This window comes from Struthio camelus, chromosome 31 (genome assembly GCF_040807025.1).
Source record: "Struthio camelus isolate bStrCam1 chromosome 31, bStrCam1.hap1, whole genome shotgun sequence".
Classification (NCBI taxonomy): Eukaryota; Metazoa; Chordata; class Aves; order Struthioniformes; family Struthionidae; genus Struthio; species Struthio camelus.
This window is the reverse complement of record NC_090972.1, coordinates 4,499,042-4,513,721: the sequence shown is the minus strand read 5'-3', so window position 1 is coordinate 4,513,721 and position 14,680 is coordinate 4,499,042. Positions and strand designations below refer to the sequence as shown.

At 67.2% G+C, this 14,680-nt stretch overlaps 2 protein-coding genes across 13 annotated transcripts in view; both read right to left on the bottom strand.

The window, feature by feature from the left end:
• Nucleotides 1-10: 10 nt before the first annotated feature.
• DCAF15 (DDB1 and CUL4 associated factor 15) lies at nt 11-5,597 on the bottom strand. Its single transcript, XM_068922728.1, has 13 exons — nt 5,433-5,597; nt 4,517-4,614; nt 4,236-4,371; nt 3,925-4,031; nt 3,700-3,839; nt 3,435-3,605; nt 2,791-3,360; nt 2,522-2,613; nt 2,300-2,428; nt 2,131-2,216; nt 1,951-2,055; nt 347-462; nt 11-250 (listed from the first exon to the last, which is right to left on the bottom strand). The coding sequence occupies exons 1-13, from the start codon at nt 5,568-5,570 to the stop codon at nt 195-197; spliced, it is 1,944 nt and encodes a 647-aa protein (XP_068778829.1). The 5' UTR covers nt 5,571-5,597; the 3' UTR covers nt 11-194.
• Nucleotides 5,598-7,428: 1,831 nt separating this feature from the next.
• CC2D1A (coiled-coil and C2 domain containing 1A) overlaps nt 7,429-14,680 on the bottom strand; it is a 41,310-nt gene continuing 34,058 nt past the window's right edge. For 7 of the 12 annotated variants that reach the window (XM_068922712.1, XM_068922714.1, XM_068922715.1 and 4 more), the window contains 13 exons: nt 14,293-14,351; nt 13,320-13,436; nt 13,147-13,220; nt 12,442-12,500; nt 12,304-12,355; nt 11,627-11,726; nt 11,091-11,181; nt 10,584-10,715; nt 10,253-10,308; nt 8,760-8,826; nt 8,293-8,419; nt 8,145-8,221; nt 7,770-8,033 (listed from right to left, as the gene is read on the bottom strand). In XM_068922712.1, coding sequence (XP_068778813.1) covers nt 7,947-8,033; nt 8,145-8,221; nt 8,293-8,419; nt 8,760-8,826; nt 10,253-10,308; nt 10,584-10,715; nt 11,091-11,181; nt 11,627-11,726; nt 12,304-12,355; nt 12,442-12,500; nt 13,147-13,220; nt 13,320-13,436; nt 14,293-14,351 — 1,098 coding nt within the window. In that variant the 3' untranslated portion in view covers nt 7,770-7,946. Of the gene's footprint in view, nt 8,034-8,144; nt 8,222-8,292; nt 8,420-8,759; nt 8,827-9,008; nt 9,827-10,252; nt 10,309-10,583; nt 10,716-11,090; nt 11,182-11,626; nt 11,727-12,303; nt 12,356-12,441; nt 12,501-13,146; nt 13,221-13,319; nt 13,437-14,292; nt 14,352-14,680 lie in introns of all 12 variants that reach the window. The other 5 variants (XM_068922719.1, XM_068922721.1, XM_068922720.1 and 2 more) reach the window with 2 other exon arrangements.

Genomic DNA, 14,680 nt, shown 5'->3' with positions numbered 1-14,680 from the left:
GACCGCCGGCTCGCCCTCGACTCGGCCCCCGTTAAAACGCGAACCGAAAAAATAATAATAATTAAAAAAAAAAAAAAGAACAGAACCAAATAAAACCAAAGGGGAAAAGGGCGAACACAAAAGAAAAACCCAACTAGTTAAAACGGAGACGGAACGGAAGGGAGCCGGGAGGAGGTAGTCGGCCGGCGGCGGCGTCACAAGACGATCCAGGTGTAGCGCTCGTTGTCGGCCAGGACCTTGAGGGAGCAGCCTGGGGGCGGAGGGAGAGCGGGGCTGGGGCCGAGCCGGACGCCGGGGCCCCCCGCGGCGGACCCCCCACCCCGCCCCGGGGCGACGCAGCGCCCACCTTTGTGCAGGGCCTCGTTCGTCATCCTGTTGACGTAGCGGCCGCTGCTCTCGGGCACCAGCCACTTCATCACCATGTCGACGCAGCCCTTGCGGTAGGAGCTCCAGACGCTGCCGCTGCCGGGCGGGGGCCAGCGGGGCTGGGCGGGGGGCGCCCCGAGGTGCCCCGGCGCCCCGGGACGCCCTCACTGGGGTCCCAGCGCCCCGAGGTGCCCTGACACCCTCCCAGTGCCCAGAGGTGCCGCAGCGCCCATCCCGGCACCCTCACTGGGGTCCCAGCGCCCTCACTGGGGTCCCAGCGCCCCGAGGTGCCCTGACACCCTCCCAGTGCCCAGAGGTGCCGCAGCGCCCATCCCGGCACCCTCACTGGGGTCCCGGCACCCTCACTGGGGTCCCAGTGCCCCGAGGTGCCCTGACACCCTCCCAGTGCCCAGAGGTGCTGCAGCGCCCATCCCGGCACCCTCACTGGGGTCCCGGCACCCTCACTGGGGTCCCTGCACCCCGAGGTGCCCTGACACCCTCCCAGTGCCCAGAGGTGCCCCAACGCCCATCCCGGCACCCTCACTGGGGTCCCAGCGCCCTCACTGGGGTCCCAGCGCCCCGAGGTGCCCTGACACCCTCCCAGTGCCCAGAGGTGCCGCAGCGCCCATCCCGGCACCCTCACTGGGGTCCCAGCGCCCCGAGGTGCCCTGACACCCTCCCAGTGCCCAGAGGTGCCCCAACGCCCATCCCGGCACCCTCACTGGGGTCCCAGCGCCCTCACTGGGGTCCCAGCGCCCCGAGGTGCCCTGACACCCTCCCAGTGCCCAGAGGTGCCGCAGCGCCCATCCCGGCACCCTCACTGGGGTCCCAGCGCCCCGAGGTGCCCTGACACCCTCCCAGTGCCCAGAGGTGCTGCAGCGCCCATCCCAGTGCCCTCACTGGGGTCCCAGCGCCCCAAGGTGCCCTGACACCCTCCCGGTGCCCTGACACCCTCCCAGTGCCCAGAGGTGCCCCAAAGCCCATCCCGGCGCCCTCACTGGGGTCCCAGTGCCCCGAGGTGCCCCAACACCCATCCTGGCGCCCTCACTGGGGTCCCTGCACCCCAAGGTGCCCCAACGCCCATCCCAGCACCCTGGGATGCCCTTACTGGGGTCCCAGCCCCTGTCCCAGTGCCCTCAGAACACCCTTCCTGGGGTCCCAGCATTCATCCCAGCACCCCAAGGTGACTAAACACCCATCCCAGCACCCCAAAACACCCTTACTGGGGCACCAGCACCCATCCCAGTGCCCCAGGACACTCTTACCGGGGCTCCAATGCCCACCCAGTGCCTCAGGACACCCTTACTGGGGCTCAGGTGCCCATCCCAGCGCCCCAAGATGCCCCAGCACCCATCTGGGGCCCCAGTGCCCACCCCGACACCCCCAGGTGCCCCTGTGCCCACCCCAGTACCTGAGCCACCCTTACTGGAGCCCCAGCACCCAAGACCCCCTTATTGGGGTCCAGCACCCATCCTAGTCCCCTGAGCTGCCCCGTTGCCCACCCCAGCGCCCCGAGGTGCCCAGCCGAGGCTCCAGCACCGGTCGCGGCCCCCCCCGAGCCGGGGCGCCCGGCGGCGAGCTCACCTCGTCTGTCCCTTGACCTCGGTGAGGTCGCCCACGCTGACGGTGACGAAGGTGCCCGTGTTGAGGTCCCAGGCCACCTTCAGGCTGGTGTGGTAGGTCTTTGGTCTGCGGGGAGGAGAGGGGTGAGGCGCGGCGGCGCGGCGTGGCGCGGCGCGGCGCAGCGCGGGGCGTCCCGCTCACCGGAGCTGCCCCTCTTCGTCGGGCGAGGGGAAGGCCAGCAGCAGCAGCCCGATGTTGATGATGACTTGGTTGGTCTCCGGGCAAACCTGGGGGGAAGGAGCCGGGGCTGAGGGCGGCGGCGGGGGGCCGCTGCCACCACCGCCGGGCGCCCTCCCTGCCCCGCGCCCACCTCGAGGATGACGATGTCGTAGTCGCTGAAGGAGCAGAACTGCCGGGACCAGGAAGCGTCGTGGCGGATCACCTCGTTGATGACGTACTCGAAATCCAGCGTCAGCTGCTCCACCGTCAGGTACTGGCCCTGCAGGAGCAGCCCGAGGTGGGACGAGGTGGGCCGGGGCTCCCCGGGCACCCGGCGCCGCGCGGGCCGCTTCCCGAGCGGGTGCCCCCTCACCTGGGCGATCGCCCTCTCCTTCAGCGGCTTCAGGTTGCGGCCTCTGAGGTCGGTGACGACGAAGGGCAGCGAGATTTTGTCGTCCTCGTACTCTGCAAGGGAAGAGGGTGAAAGGGAGCCGGGGCGGAGGCCGAGGGACCCCGCAGTGCCGGGATCGGGCTCTGACCGCTGCCAGAACCGCCGGGGAAGGGACCTCTTGGAGCCAGTCGCGGAGCCAGCCCGAATCCGGCCGGCTCCAGGGCTGCCGGCGAGCCGCAGGAGCTTCTCACCGTCCTCCGGCTCCGCGGGGTCGCCGGGCTCCAGCACGTAGCGCAGCTTGGTGTAGTTGACGTAGCCCGGCTCGGCGCCGCACGGCGGCGACGCTTTGGGCGACAGCTCGCCCTCCGCGGTCCCGTCGGCCTGGGGCGACGCCAGCCCCGGGGGCAGGCGGCAGTGCCGGGCCTCCCACGCCGCTCCGGCGGGGACGGCCGGGGACAGGGAGCCACCGGGCCCAGCCTCGGGGCGGCACCCGAAGCCGCCCCCACCGCTCTCCTCCTCCTCCTCTTCCTCCTCCGCCGGGGCCGAGCCTTTGGCCTCCTTGGCCCGGCGGAAGATGTCGGCCACGAACTCTTTAGCCTTGGCCACGGCCGGGGAGAGCTCGGTGGCCCGGCCGTGGCCGTCGCCGCCCGGGGCCGGCCTGCCGGCGGGCGGCTGCAGGGCCGCGGCGGGGCACGGGCAGCTGTCCCTCTCCATGGGCTCGTCCGGCCGCTCGGGGGGCCCCGGGGGGCCGCAGCCCGCTCTGCGCCAGGCCTGCGGCTGGTTCCTTCTGTCGTAGAGGATTTGGCAGAAGCCGCTGTCGCCTTGGGGGAGGGAGCGGCGCGTCAGGGCGGCCGCGGGGCCGCAGCCCGCCGCGGGCGCCCCGGGGGCCTCGTACCTGCCGTGTGCACGGAGACGGCGCAGGCCACGAGCGAGTAGCTGGTGTTGAGCAGCACGACCTGGTCCTTCTTGAGCTGGAAGGCGGGCTGGAAGGTGGGGAAGGGGTACACCACCTGGTACTTGGTGTGCAGCATGAAGCCGTGCTGCAGGCAGTGGGCGTGCGGGTCGCCTGCGGGCGGCGGGGGCAGGCGGAGCTCGTTAGGGCGGACGAGCGCAGCCCCGCGGCCCGCGCCGGGCAGGGGACAGCGGGGACCGTCGCTCACCCGGGTAGGCCAGGGCCATGTCGCGGCAGCCGGGGCAGTGCATGACGGGCGGCATCGCCACCGTGCTGATGTAGATGTCCCGGTGGTTCTCGTCGCTCATCATCATCATGTTGACGAGGAATCCGTTAGCGGAGCGCGTGCTGCCGGAGAGAGCGGTCAGGGCTGAGCCGGCCCGGAGGCTTCCGCGGGGGCCGACGCGCCTCCTGCCCGCGCGGTCGCGCTCACTTGAAGCCAAAGACGATGACCTTGGAGGAGTCGCTGGGCCACTCGCACACCGTCAGGTACAGGTCGCTGTAGATCTCCTCGTCCTGGAACAGGCGGACCTGGCGCACCTGAAGGAGGGAGAGCGGCTGGGGCGACGGGAGGGACGGCACCGGCCGCCCGCAGCCCCCGCAGGGACCGAGTCGCTCCCCCATCAGGCGTCCCCAAGGAGCCGCGCTGCCCCGGAGCGGACAACGGCGCCGCTGCTCCGGCGCGGCTGTTGGGGCACTTCCCGCGCCAGACAGGCGGCCGGGGGGGAAAGGGGGAGCGAATACCAGCTTGAGCTTGCTGTGGACGTTGAACTCCCACCAGTAGAGGTGGTAGATGTAGAAGGAGAAGTCGTCGTCGCCGCTGTTGCTGGTGTAGGACAGGACGTAGCGGCCGCACTTGGAGAAGCCGAGGAAGATGTGTCTGGAGCGGGAGCGAGAGGGGCGGCTGCAGCGAGGCCGGGAAGGCCGCGGCCGGGAGGGCCGGCGCTCCCCGGCGCCCTCGGAGGAGCTGGCCGGCGGGCACGGGGAGGGGGGACAATGTCGCTGCCACCGCCGCCGTGCCTCACCCCGCGCACAGGAAATCCTCGTCCACGATGTTCTTCAGGGAGACGCACACCCGCGGCGGCAGCTTGCGGAAGAGCCGGGGCGAGAGCTGCCCGCTGATCTGGGGAGGGGGGACGGCGCGTTCGGCCCTGCCACGAGAGGGGGGGAGCCCCCCCCGACCTCCCCCGGGCCCCCCGCCCTACCCTACCCCTCTCCCCTTCCCACATCACCCCCCTCCAGCCACTCAGGTCCCCCCAGGCCCCACCGCAGCCCCTCCTCGGCATCCCTCCCACCTCCCCAGGCCCCTCCAGCCTCCCACCATGCCACCCCCCGCCAGACCCCCTGCCATAGCCCCCCCCGGGCCCTCTCCATACCCCCCCCAATCTGAGGGCTCCTAGCAAACTCCCCCTGCAATGCCCCCTCCCAAGACCCCTCTGCCACATCCCCCCTACTGCCATGTCCCCCTCTCCTAAGGCCCCCCACCACGTCCCCCTGCCTCAGAGACCCCTCAGGGCCCCTCCTCCTCCATGTCCCCCCCCTCCAGAACACCCCTTAAACCTTCCCCTGCCATGTTCCCTCCCCCCAGGAACCTCTCAGCCCCCCCCAACCCACCTTCCCCCCCTCCAGGGACCCCATCACGTTCCCACCCCCACAGGCTCCCCTCAGGCCCCATCATCTCCCTCTCCCCCCCCATTTTGAGCTCTCCTCAGCCCCCCTCCCACCATGTCCCCCCCAGCACCCCCCCAATCATGCCCCCCCCCAGGGCTCCCCTTAAACATCCCCCCTCCATGCTCCCCCACCCCGTTTCCCCCCTCAGGGCTCCCGCAGCCACATCCTCCCCCCACCAAGACACCCCTGACATGTTCCCTCTCCCCTCAGCGCCCCCCCCCGCCATGTTCCCCCTCGCCTCAGGGCTCCCCCCCGCGGCCCCCCGCTCACCTTGACGCGCTCGAGCTGCCGCACTACGTGCTCGCGGCGACCCCGCGGGCCCGGCCCGGCCGAGGACCCACCCGCCGCCCCCGCCGGCCCCCGCTTCCCCCCCGGGCCGCCCCGTTCCGATTTCGAGCTGGGCGCCATTTTCCTCCCGGCCCCCTCCGCTTCCGGAGCGCCCCGGCCCGCCACCGACGGCCCGCCCACGCCGCGCGCCTATTGGTCGGAGCCGCGCGGCCCCCGCGCCTCATTGGGGGGCGCGGCGGCGCGAGGTAGGCGGCCCTCCTTCGGTTGGCCAGGCTCGGCTGTCGGTCACCGCCGCGCCCCGCCCCGGCGCGGCGCGCCCGCCAATCAGGGCGCGGCGCTCTGCCCCTCCCCCGCAGCGCTGTGATTGGGCAGCGCTCCCGTCCGTCCGCACTTGGGAGGGGGGGTTGCCATGGAGAAGAGGCAGCAGCGGGGCCCGGCCCCGCGGGAATGGGCGGGGCCGCGGGCGCCCCGCGGGGCTTGGCGGGAGCCGTTGCCGGGGCGACGGAGGGGCCGTTGCCGGGGCAACCGCCACCGGGCCAGAGACAGGCCCTGAGCCTGGGGACGGCCATGGGCCCGGGGACCGGCCACCAGCCTGGTGACAACCATGGGCCTAGGGCCAGCCACCAGCCTGGGGACCACCATGGGCCTGGGGCCAGCCACCAGCCTGGGGACCACCGTGGGCCTGGGGACAGGCCACCAGCCTGGGGACAACCATGGGCCTAGGGCCAGCCACCAGCCTGGGGACCGGCCACCAGCCTGGGGACCGCCGTGGGCCTGGGGACCGGCCACCAGCCTGGGGACCACCATGGGCCTGGGGCCAGCCACCAGCCTGGGGACCGCCGTGGGCCTGGGGACAGGCCACCAGCCTGGGGACAACCATGGGCCTAGGGCCAGCCACCAGCCTGGGGACCGGCCACCAGCCTGGGGACAACCATGGGCCTGGGGACAGGCCACCAGCCTGGGGACCACCATGGGCCTGGGGCCAGCCACCAGCCTGGGGACCGGCCACCAGCCTGGGGACCGCCGTGGGCCTGGGGACCGGCCACCAGCCTGGGGACCGGCCACCAGCCTGGGGACAACCATGGGCCTAGGGCCAGCCACCAGCCTGGGGACCGGCCACCAGCCTGGGGACAACCATGGGCCTGGGGACAGGCCACCAGCCTGGGGACCGCCGTGGGCCTGGGGACAACCACCAGCCTGGGGACAACCATGGGCCTAGGGCCAGCCACCAGCCTGGGGACCGGCCACCAGCCTGGGGACCGCCGTGGGCCTGGGGACAACCACCAGCCTGGGGACAACCATGGGCCTGGGGACAGGCCACCAGCCTGGGGACCGGCCACCAGCTTGGTGACAACCATGGGCCTGCGGACAGGCCACCAGCCTGGGGACCGCCATGGGCCTGGGGACAGGCCACCAGCCTGGGGAAGCATCATCGACCTAGGGACCACCGTAGGCCTGGGATGGTCACCGGCCTGGGGACGGTCACCAGCCTGGGGACAGGCCACCAGCCTGGGGACAACCATGGGCCTCATGACACGTCATCGACCTGGGGACATGCTTCCAGCCTAGGGACTGTCCTGGGCCTGGAGACCACCACCAGCCTGGGAAGGATGACCAACCTGGGGACTGCCATGGGCTTGAGGACATGCCACCAACCTGGGGACTGCCCCTAGGCCAGGGATGGCCACAGACCTGGGGACACATCATCAACATGGGGACAGCCATGGGCCTGGGGATGGGCCACGTGCCTGGGGGCATGTTATCAACCTGGGGACAACCACGGGCCTAGGGATGGGCCACTGACCTGGGGGCATGTTATCAACCTGGGGACAACCATGGGCCTGGGGACCCTGGGAGTGGCATCCCCGCATCCTTGGAGATGGTCCAAAGGAGCTCAGGAAGGTTTAGTAACACCCTGGGCAGAGGGAGAAAGATTTGACTGAAAAACCAAAAAAAAAAAAAAACAACTGCCCACAGGTTCTTCTTAAAAACTTTATAGATTTCTCTCTAAAAGCACAAAAGAAACCCGTGGGGCAGCCGGCCCCGGCGCCCTGCTTGCGCGGTGGCTCCCGGAGGCCCCGGGGCCGAGCCCGGAGACAGGCACTTAGAGCAGCGGGAGCGGAGCCGGCCATTTGGTTCGGAGGAAGGTCCCTGGGCGTGCGGGGCGGGGGGACGAGCGGGATATCCCGCGGCTCCGGAGCGGCCCCGGCACCCAGGGACGCGTGCAAAGTGCGCGGGGCCGGCGGGATCGGGGCGGAGAGGGGGGGAAAAAAAATAGCAGCGCTGATCCCGCGGGGCCTCGTCTCGGCCCCCGGCTCCGGCCGGAGACGGATGCTCCCGGCCGCGGGGCGATTGTCGCAGCAGGGCCGGCTCCAGGAGGGAACGGGGCGGGAGCCGGGGCCCGCGGCGGCGCCGGCGCGACGCCAGCCGCCGGTGCGGCTCATCGGCGGAGCTTCTGCAGCTGGAAGGGAAGAGGGGGCGGGCAGCGGCGCTCGGCTACCGAGCCGGCGCTGAGCCCCGGGGGGACCCGCTTACCTCGCTCTCCACCAAATTCCTCTTGTAAAGAGCTTCCTTGGCCGCATCCTGCCAACGCAAAGCGAGGGGTTTGGGGGGAGCCGGCCACATCCTGGTGCCGGCGTGACCCCGCGGGTCCGAGCCCGGCCCCGGAGCAGAGCTGGCAGCGTGTTCCCTTACCCGGTTGCCCTCGGTGCCCAGGCGCCGCGCCGTCTCCGTGTAGAGGTGCAGGTAGCGCTCCAACTGCGCCAGGTACTCTAGGGAGAGGGAAGGGAGCTCAGCGCCGTGGCCGGCGCCGGCTCCCGGCTCCCCCCCGGCCGCCACTCACCTTTCCGGAAGGCCGGCGTGCCGTGCTGCAGCTGCGCCCGCAGCCACTGGCTGCGCTGGAGCACGTCCTGGTACTGCTCCAGCACCTCGTTGGGGAGCTGCCGGTGAGCCTGCTTGTACACCAGCATCTGCCGGGGAAAAGCGGCGGGCCGTGGGCGCACGGAGCGGCCGGGAGGAGCCGGCCCCGAGCCCGCCGCGCACACGCCGGGATGGAACCAGCGCCGGGAACCTCGCTCCCATCCGTCCCCAGCAGCGAGCGGAGGAGACTGGGCGGGCAACGCGGCGAGAACGGCAGCATCGGCGGCTCCGCTTTGCCGGGAGGGGACGCGGCCTCGTCTCCCAGCGCCCGCCTTAGCTCCGAGCCCGACGCCAGCGACGCGCAAGGGCAGCCGCGGCGCGGGAGTCGGGATGTGGGAAACGAGCCCCGCGCCCTGGCACAGCCGCCTGCTCCGCGGGGAAATCACTCACCTTCTTCTCCAGCTTCTCCCGGTCGAAGGCCAGCAGGTTCAGGCTGGGCAGCGTGCGGACGGGTTTGCTGCGAAGGGAGAAACCGCCGCGGGTTAGGCCCCGGGAAGGGGAGGCCGCTGCGGACTCGGCGCCGACGACGGACACGGCGGCAGGGAGGAGCCGGTCCCCCCTCCTGGCCTCCCCGGCATGGTGCCGGGGGAAGCGAGGCCGCGCTCGCCCTCGCCGGGGCGCTCCGGGGACGCCACGTACCGCCGGGCTCCGTCCTTTCAGAACGCCATCTGCCAGCTCAGGCCGCTCCGCTCGGAGCCTGCGCCGGCCCTTTGCGCCGCTCGCTGGCCTCGCCTGCCGGCTCCGGCTCGCTTCCGCTCTGCCTCCCGCCTTCGTCCTCGCTCCTCTCCTGCGCGCTACACCTGCCCTTCCTCCTCCTCCTCCTCCTCCTGCGGCTGGAGGGGATGCAACCTGCCTCCTCCTGCTCGCTCAGCTGCCCTCCGCGCGCAGGGGGAGTCTGCTCTGCGCCACTTCTGCACCACCAGAACCTCCCTGGGGCGAGAGCAGCCGCAGGAGGCGAGACCGGACGCCCTGGATCGGGGCCGTGTCTCCGCCAGGAGCCAGCTCCCAGCATCTGGGGAAGGGACGTAACAGGCCAAGGAAGGACGATTGGGGCTATGTCCTTCCCAGCGCCAGAACTCGGCACTTCCCGAGTGACAGCCGGGCCATCGCATCTAACCATCTGTCCTGCCGCAGCACGTTTAATCCCTTTCAGGGCCACCCTGGCCCAAGCAGGTCCTTCTGGCATCCTTCTCGGCAAGGAAACCGTGCTGCCAGCCTGGCTTGCCCCCGTTTGGGAAAAAAAACGGGCATGGTGCCCCCTGGGGCTGGCAGCGGGGAGCCTGCATCGCACCAGGCAGCGCGGGGTCCCTAAGCGCCTCGGCCGCTCTAAGCCTCGGCTCTTCCACCGCCGGTGGGAAGAAAATCTACTCCGTGTAAGAGCTCCTGGGGCGGAGAGGAGGAGGAGGAGAGGGCGCAGGCAGAGCCGGCCTTGCTACAGCACTGAGCAGATGGACGTTCTGGAAGGGAATTACAGAGACGAGAGGCCGTAAACAGCAATCGCCAGGTAGAAGCCGCTCCCCTGCCCTAGCCGGCTGCGACAAACTCGTCCCCTTTTATTACGTGCTCTAACCAGAGACGTTCCCAGCTTCCTGCCTCAATTCCCCCCATTGTGCCGTAAGGATAACGGCGATCCCAGAAACAACTTATTGCAAGGGGCATGGGAGTCGCGGAGCGGGGAGAAACCCTCGAGAGGATATTCGGCGTGCTACTGACCCTGGCATTTGCCGCCCACGGTGTCACTGAGCCCACCGAGGGCCTCCGCACGCGACCGTCACGGACGCATGACAACACTGTCCCCCCCCAGCAGCCGGGGCAGGACAGCCGCCTCCTCGTGGCCTCCAGCGCGAGCCGACAAGCAGCACGGCAGAGCCGGTGGCACTTACCTGTTGCTCACGTCCTTTATTGGAGTGATTGCCGGTCTGGGTTTGGGGACGGCGACCTGTAAAGGAGAGGCAGCAGGTATCACGACGATGCGGCTTCGTCTACGTGCCGCCAAGCGGCTCGCAAGGCTCGTTTAAATGACGAGGGGTCTGAGGCAAGGCAAAGGGGCACTCCGAGTTCAGGCTGTGCCAGCTGAGCTAGACGGAGGGGACCCCGCTGGCCTCCGGGAGCTCCCAGTCTCCCCCCCCCGGCTTCTGCTTCCGTCACCCGCGGCCACAGGGAGGCGAAGGACGCTGAGCGGGGCAGAGCCCTGCGGCGCGCCGCGGCCCTTACCGGCGGCATGGTGCTGGGGTTGATAACCAGCCACCTCTCCGTCCTCGTCTCCAGCTGCTGGGAGCTCAGGGGCTCTCTTATCCGTACGATCACCTCCAGCTTCCCCCCCGTGGGGCGCCGGCCGTCCAGCAGCTGGGCAGCAAGGGAGCGGAGCAAAGAGGAGGAAACCATAGTTAAAAAAACAGAGACGGAGCCATGTGAGCGAGCGGAGGAGAAGCCGGCAAAGCCCCAAACACCAGCCCTGGGTGCACTGAGTTAGGCCTGGACTCAGCCCGCGGGAGCAGGCCTCGGGACTCCCCTCCGGAGCGCGCTGCCACACGTAGCTCAGCACATTTTAGGAAGTCGTCGCCTGTTTCGATACAAAGCGACGCGGCCTCGCCAAGCGGCACCGAGGCCGGCCCGCAACGCCAAGGGTGAGGAGCGAGCCCAGGGCCGAGCTCTGCACGGCGCCGGGAGTCTGCTGCAGTGAGACAGCGGCACCAGGTGAACGTGCCCTGCGCTCCTCACCTCAACGATCTCCCGGACCTCGCAGGTATTCTCCAGGGCCTCGAGCTTCAGCTGGGCTGTCCCGATGACACGATCTGTCTTGAACAGCCCCCTGGGAGAAAGGGGAGACCGGGACGACGTGAAACCAGGGTGCTCCCCCCCAGGCCTCTCTCCTCTTTTTCCTCCTGGGAGCCGTTTAGCTCAGGAACTTCCCCAAAACAGGGGACCAACAGCCTGCATCCTGCACTAGGAAGGGGAAAAGCCCAGGTCGCAGCGCCTTAAAACAACCCCCTGCCGAGCAGCACCGAAAAGCGCACGCTCTCGATTCTCCCAGTGCAGACTGCACCCATTTCGGGAGGCGAGAAAGTGGTGGCAGAGCGGTTTAATGCCAGTGCTCAGCTGCCTGTGCTTATCGACCCCTAAAAGGCTGCGTGAGCTTCTCAGCTGCGTCCCAACATTCATGAGTTTGCCACGCAAGGAGATAACGAGCCAGTTCCCCTCTGGCTTCTGAAGTCCAGATGATATTTATACCTGCTACTCCGTCCCGGCGCTCTTACCCTTTGTGCGCCACTTCGAACTTGATGCCTTTGGTCTGGATGACCCTCTTGAGCCCGCGGTGGCCTCGGTTAATGTACAGCTTGAACTGCTCCTTGAATTCTGCCACGGGAGCAACAGCAAATCACCACGCTAGCGTGAGGCTGCTGCACTGAGCGCAGCGCCCCCAGCAAGACGCGAACCAGGCGCAGGTTAGCGCTAAAGGCTCAGTGTGGCTCTAACGCCTCTCGACCCGAGACCTCCGAGCTCTCTGCAGCTATGCCACAAGTGTGGACCCATTATGACAGACTCAGTAATCCACAGCGCTTTATCCCTTGGGGTAAAACTGTTTCACGCCTACGTAGGGTAATCACAGAATCATTGAGGTTGGAAGGGACCTCTGGAGATCATCTAGTCCAACCTCCCTGCTCAAGCAGGGTCCTCTAGAGCACATTGCCCAGGATCACATCCAGACGGGTTTTGAATATCTCCAGGGAAGGAGACTCCGCTACCTCTCTGGGCAACCTGTTCCAATGCTCTGTCACCCTCACAGTCAAGAAGTTTTTTCTCAGGTTTAGGTGGAACTTCCTGTGGTTCAGGAACCACATGCAACACCCACAGACATTCACAGATCAGCTGCTCTGCCCTAACAAGTTCCCAGGTATCGGCATCCTCCCCACCTCTCTGGAAGGGCATTTACCAGGACAGTCCGTGTTTTTGATCACATTGGTCTTGTCCTTTTGAGCTTCCTCCTACGAAGGCAAGGGAGGGAGGGTGAGCGCCGAGTCGCCCCAGCACAACCCCAGAGCGCGTCGCAGACGGGCGCTAGCTAACTCACCGCGTTGGGATACGGGAACTCGAAGCGCACAAACGCATCCAGGTCGTTGGGAGCCACACCTTAAACACAGACAAGCCAGAAACGCCTCGCAGGCGCCCGCCGCAACCTGCCAAAGGTTGCTGCAGCGCAGAAACTACGGCTCCCGTGTCCCCTTCGGACCCCTGCTCCGTTCCAAGCCGTCGCCAGCCAGTGGCAGCTGGGTTCTTCTCCTTATGGAGTCCGCTTGGCAGAACGGCACTTTGGCTCGATCGTTACCCATGTCCTCACCGCTCCCCGCGGGGTTTGCGTATGGGAACAGCCGGGGAAAGCAACAAACGTTAATGACTGCTGGCACCAGGCCCAGCTGTCTCTGGGGCATTTTAACAGGAGATAATTAAAAAAAAAAAAAAAAAAAAAAAAAAGGACAGTTGTCAGCAGGCACCTGGTGCAGCGAGGGGGAGCAGGCAAACCCCAATGGTGCTCTCATCCCTGACACTGCGCTACAAAGAGGATCCCAAGCCGTTGTCTTTGGCTCCGACCCCAGCTGACAGCTGTCACGCAGCGCCTGCGGCTCAAGAGCTGCTACGAGCCCTCCAGGCTGGCGGGGTGAGCATACGACCGAGCAGAGCAGTCTCAGCTAGGGTGGTCTCTGCAGGTTTGGTTAACTGGCATTAATGGCCCTCTTTTTGCCTCCGTTCTGCAGATAAACACCTGTTCCTCTCTTACCTGGCGGAGCTGGGAGATTGATCCCCTTCACTATAGACAGGACCATGTCGTTGCTGTTCAGTTCAGGAAAGATTCTTCAAACAGACAAAGCAGAGGAATCCCTTAATGGATCACCTGCCTTCCCTTCGCCCCGCTCAGCACCCCGGGAAGCGATGCTCGGTCAGGGAACCTACTTGATGATGTTGAAGGTCCTCTGCTCGTAGTGGTACTTGGGCAGAGGGAAGCCTCTGGCGTGGGCCTGCTTCAAGATCTCCATGTTCTGCTTGCAGTCCTCAGCCATCTTCTCGAACCTGGAGGGGAGGGCAGGAGTGGCGCCCGGGTTAGCTTCAACTGACGGTCTACAGTAGCGCCCTCGGTTTCCCCTGGACCACAGCGCTCTCACGGTGAGGCACGCGCCTTCCCCCAGCGGCTTCCACGGCTCGGGAATCAATCCTGCCCTCTGCCCATCCAGATCACCTCAGCGGGCAGGAGGCAACACCTCCCCTCCCGCCAGCACTGGGATCTGGAAAAGTCACAGTCAGAACTACAGCTTTGGAAATTCCCATGGAAGACAACACAAAGCAAAGAGAGATTTGACACCGGTGCGTAGAAGGTGGCACAGCGTTTGGTATCGTTGGCCTTTTTCCTTGCTGAATCTCTAAGGCCCAGGAAAGGTTGTCAAGTTTTAGCTCATCTCTCTCCCCCTCAGCTAAAAATGGCCCCTAACAGCTAAAGCAGCAGCCCCTACGCCTGAGCAGCCCCACCGAGCAGAGCGGCCCTTTCCGGGCTGCAGTTGCCCTGCGCAGCGAGAAACCCTCTCCCCAGCTGAGCTGCAGGGGAATTCGAGGCAGCCAGAACGGAATTACCCATGCTGGAATTTGGCCAGGACCCCGGGTTTGGGAGAAACGCCATCGGGTCGTTAATCCATCTGCTCTGCATTACAACCAAGAGGAGCAACTTGCTGCGGTGCCCCCTGGTAACGCGGAAATTGGCAGCCACGCTACGCGCCTCCATTTAGGAAGGGAAAAGCACATAGCTTCCCTGATGGAAACTACAGGGAGGAGCGCTGCGGGATGCACTCTAAGCAGCTCTGTGAGGGCAGCGGGACAAACGCAAAGCAGTCGATGCCAGGAAAAGGGGCGCACGCGCTCCTCCTGGCACACTCACTTGGTCGTCTCCGCGATGTTCCCCAGGTGGGTGAACTGCTTGGAGTAACTCATGCACATCTGGGACAGCAGAGACAAAAAGGGGACGGTTACAACATCCTGCCGTCCAGCACCATCCCCCCAGGACCTCGCCGCATTGCCACGGAGCCACAACAGGGCAGAGCTGTAAGAGCTCCTAGGAGCCTCTCACCCCTCTGCAGCTCAAGCACAGGATCGGCCTGATCTGGCTCTTCCTGGACATGTTTGTACAGCCAATTTTCAGAAACCTTCGACAACGGAGGCCCCACCGCTTTCCCAACCGATTTACAGCAGCCTTGAGCTACCTCCTTTTCCATCAGAGAACCCTTCTTCAGGCCTAATCTCCCGTATGCCGAGATTTAAAGCCACAA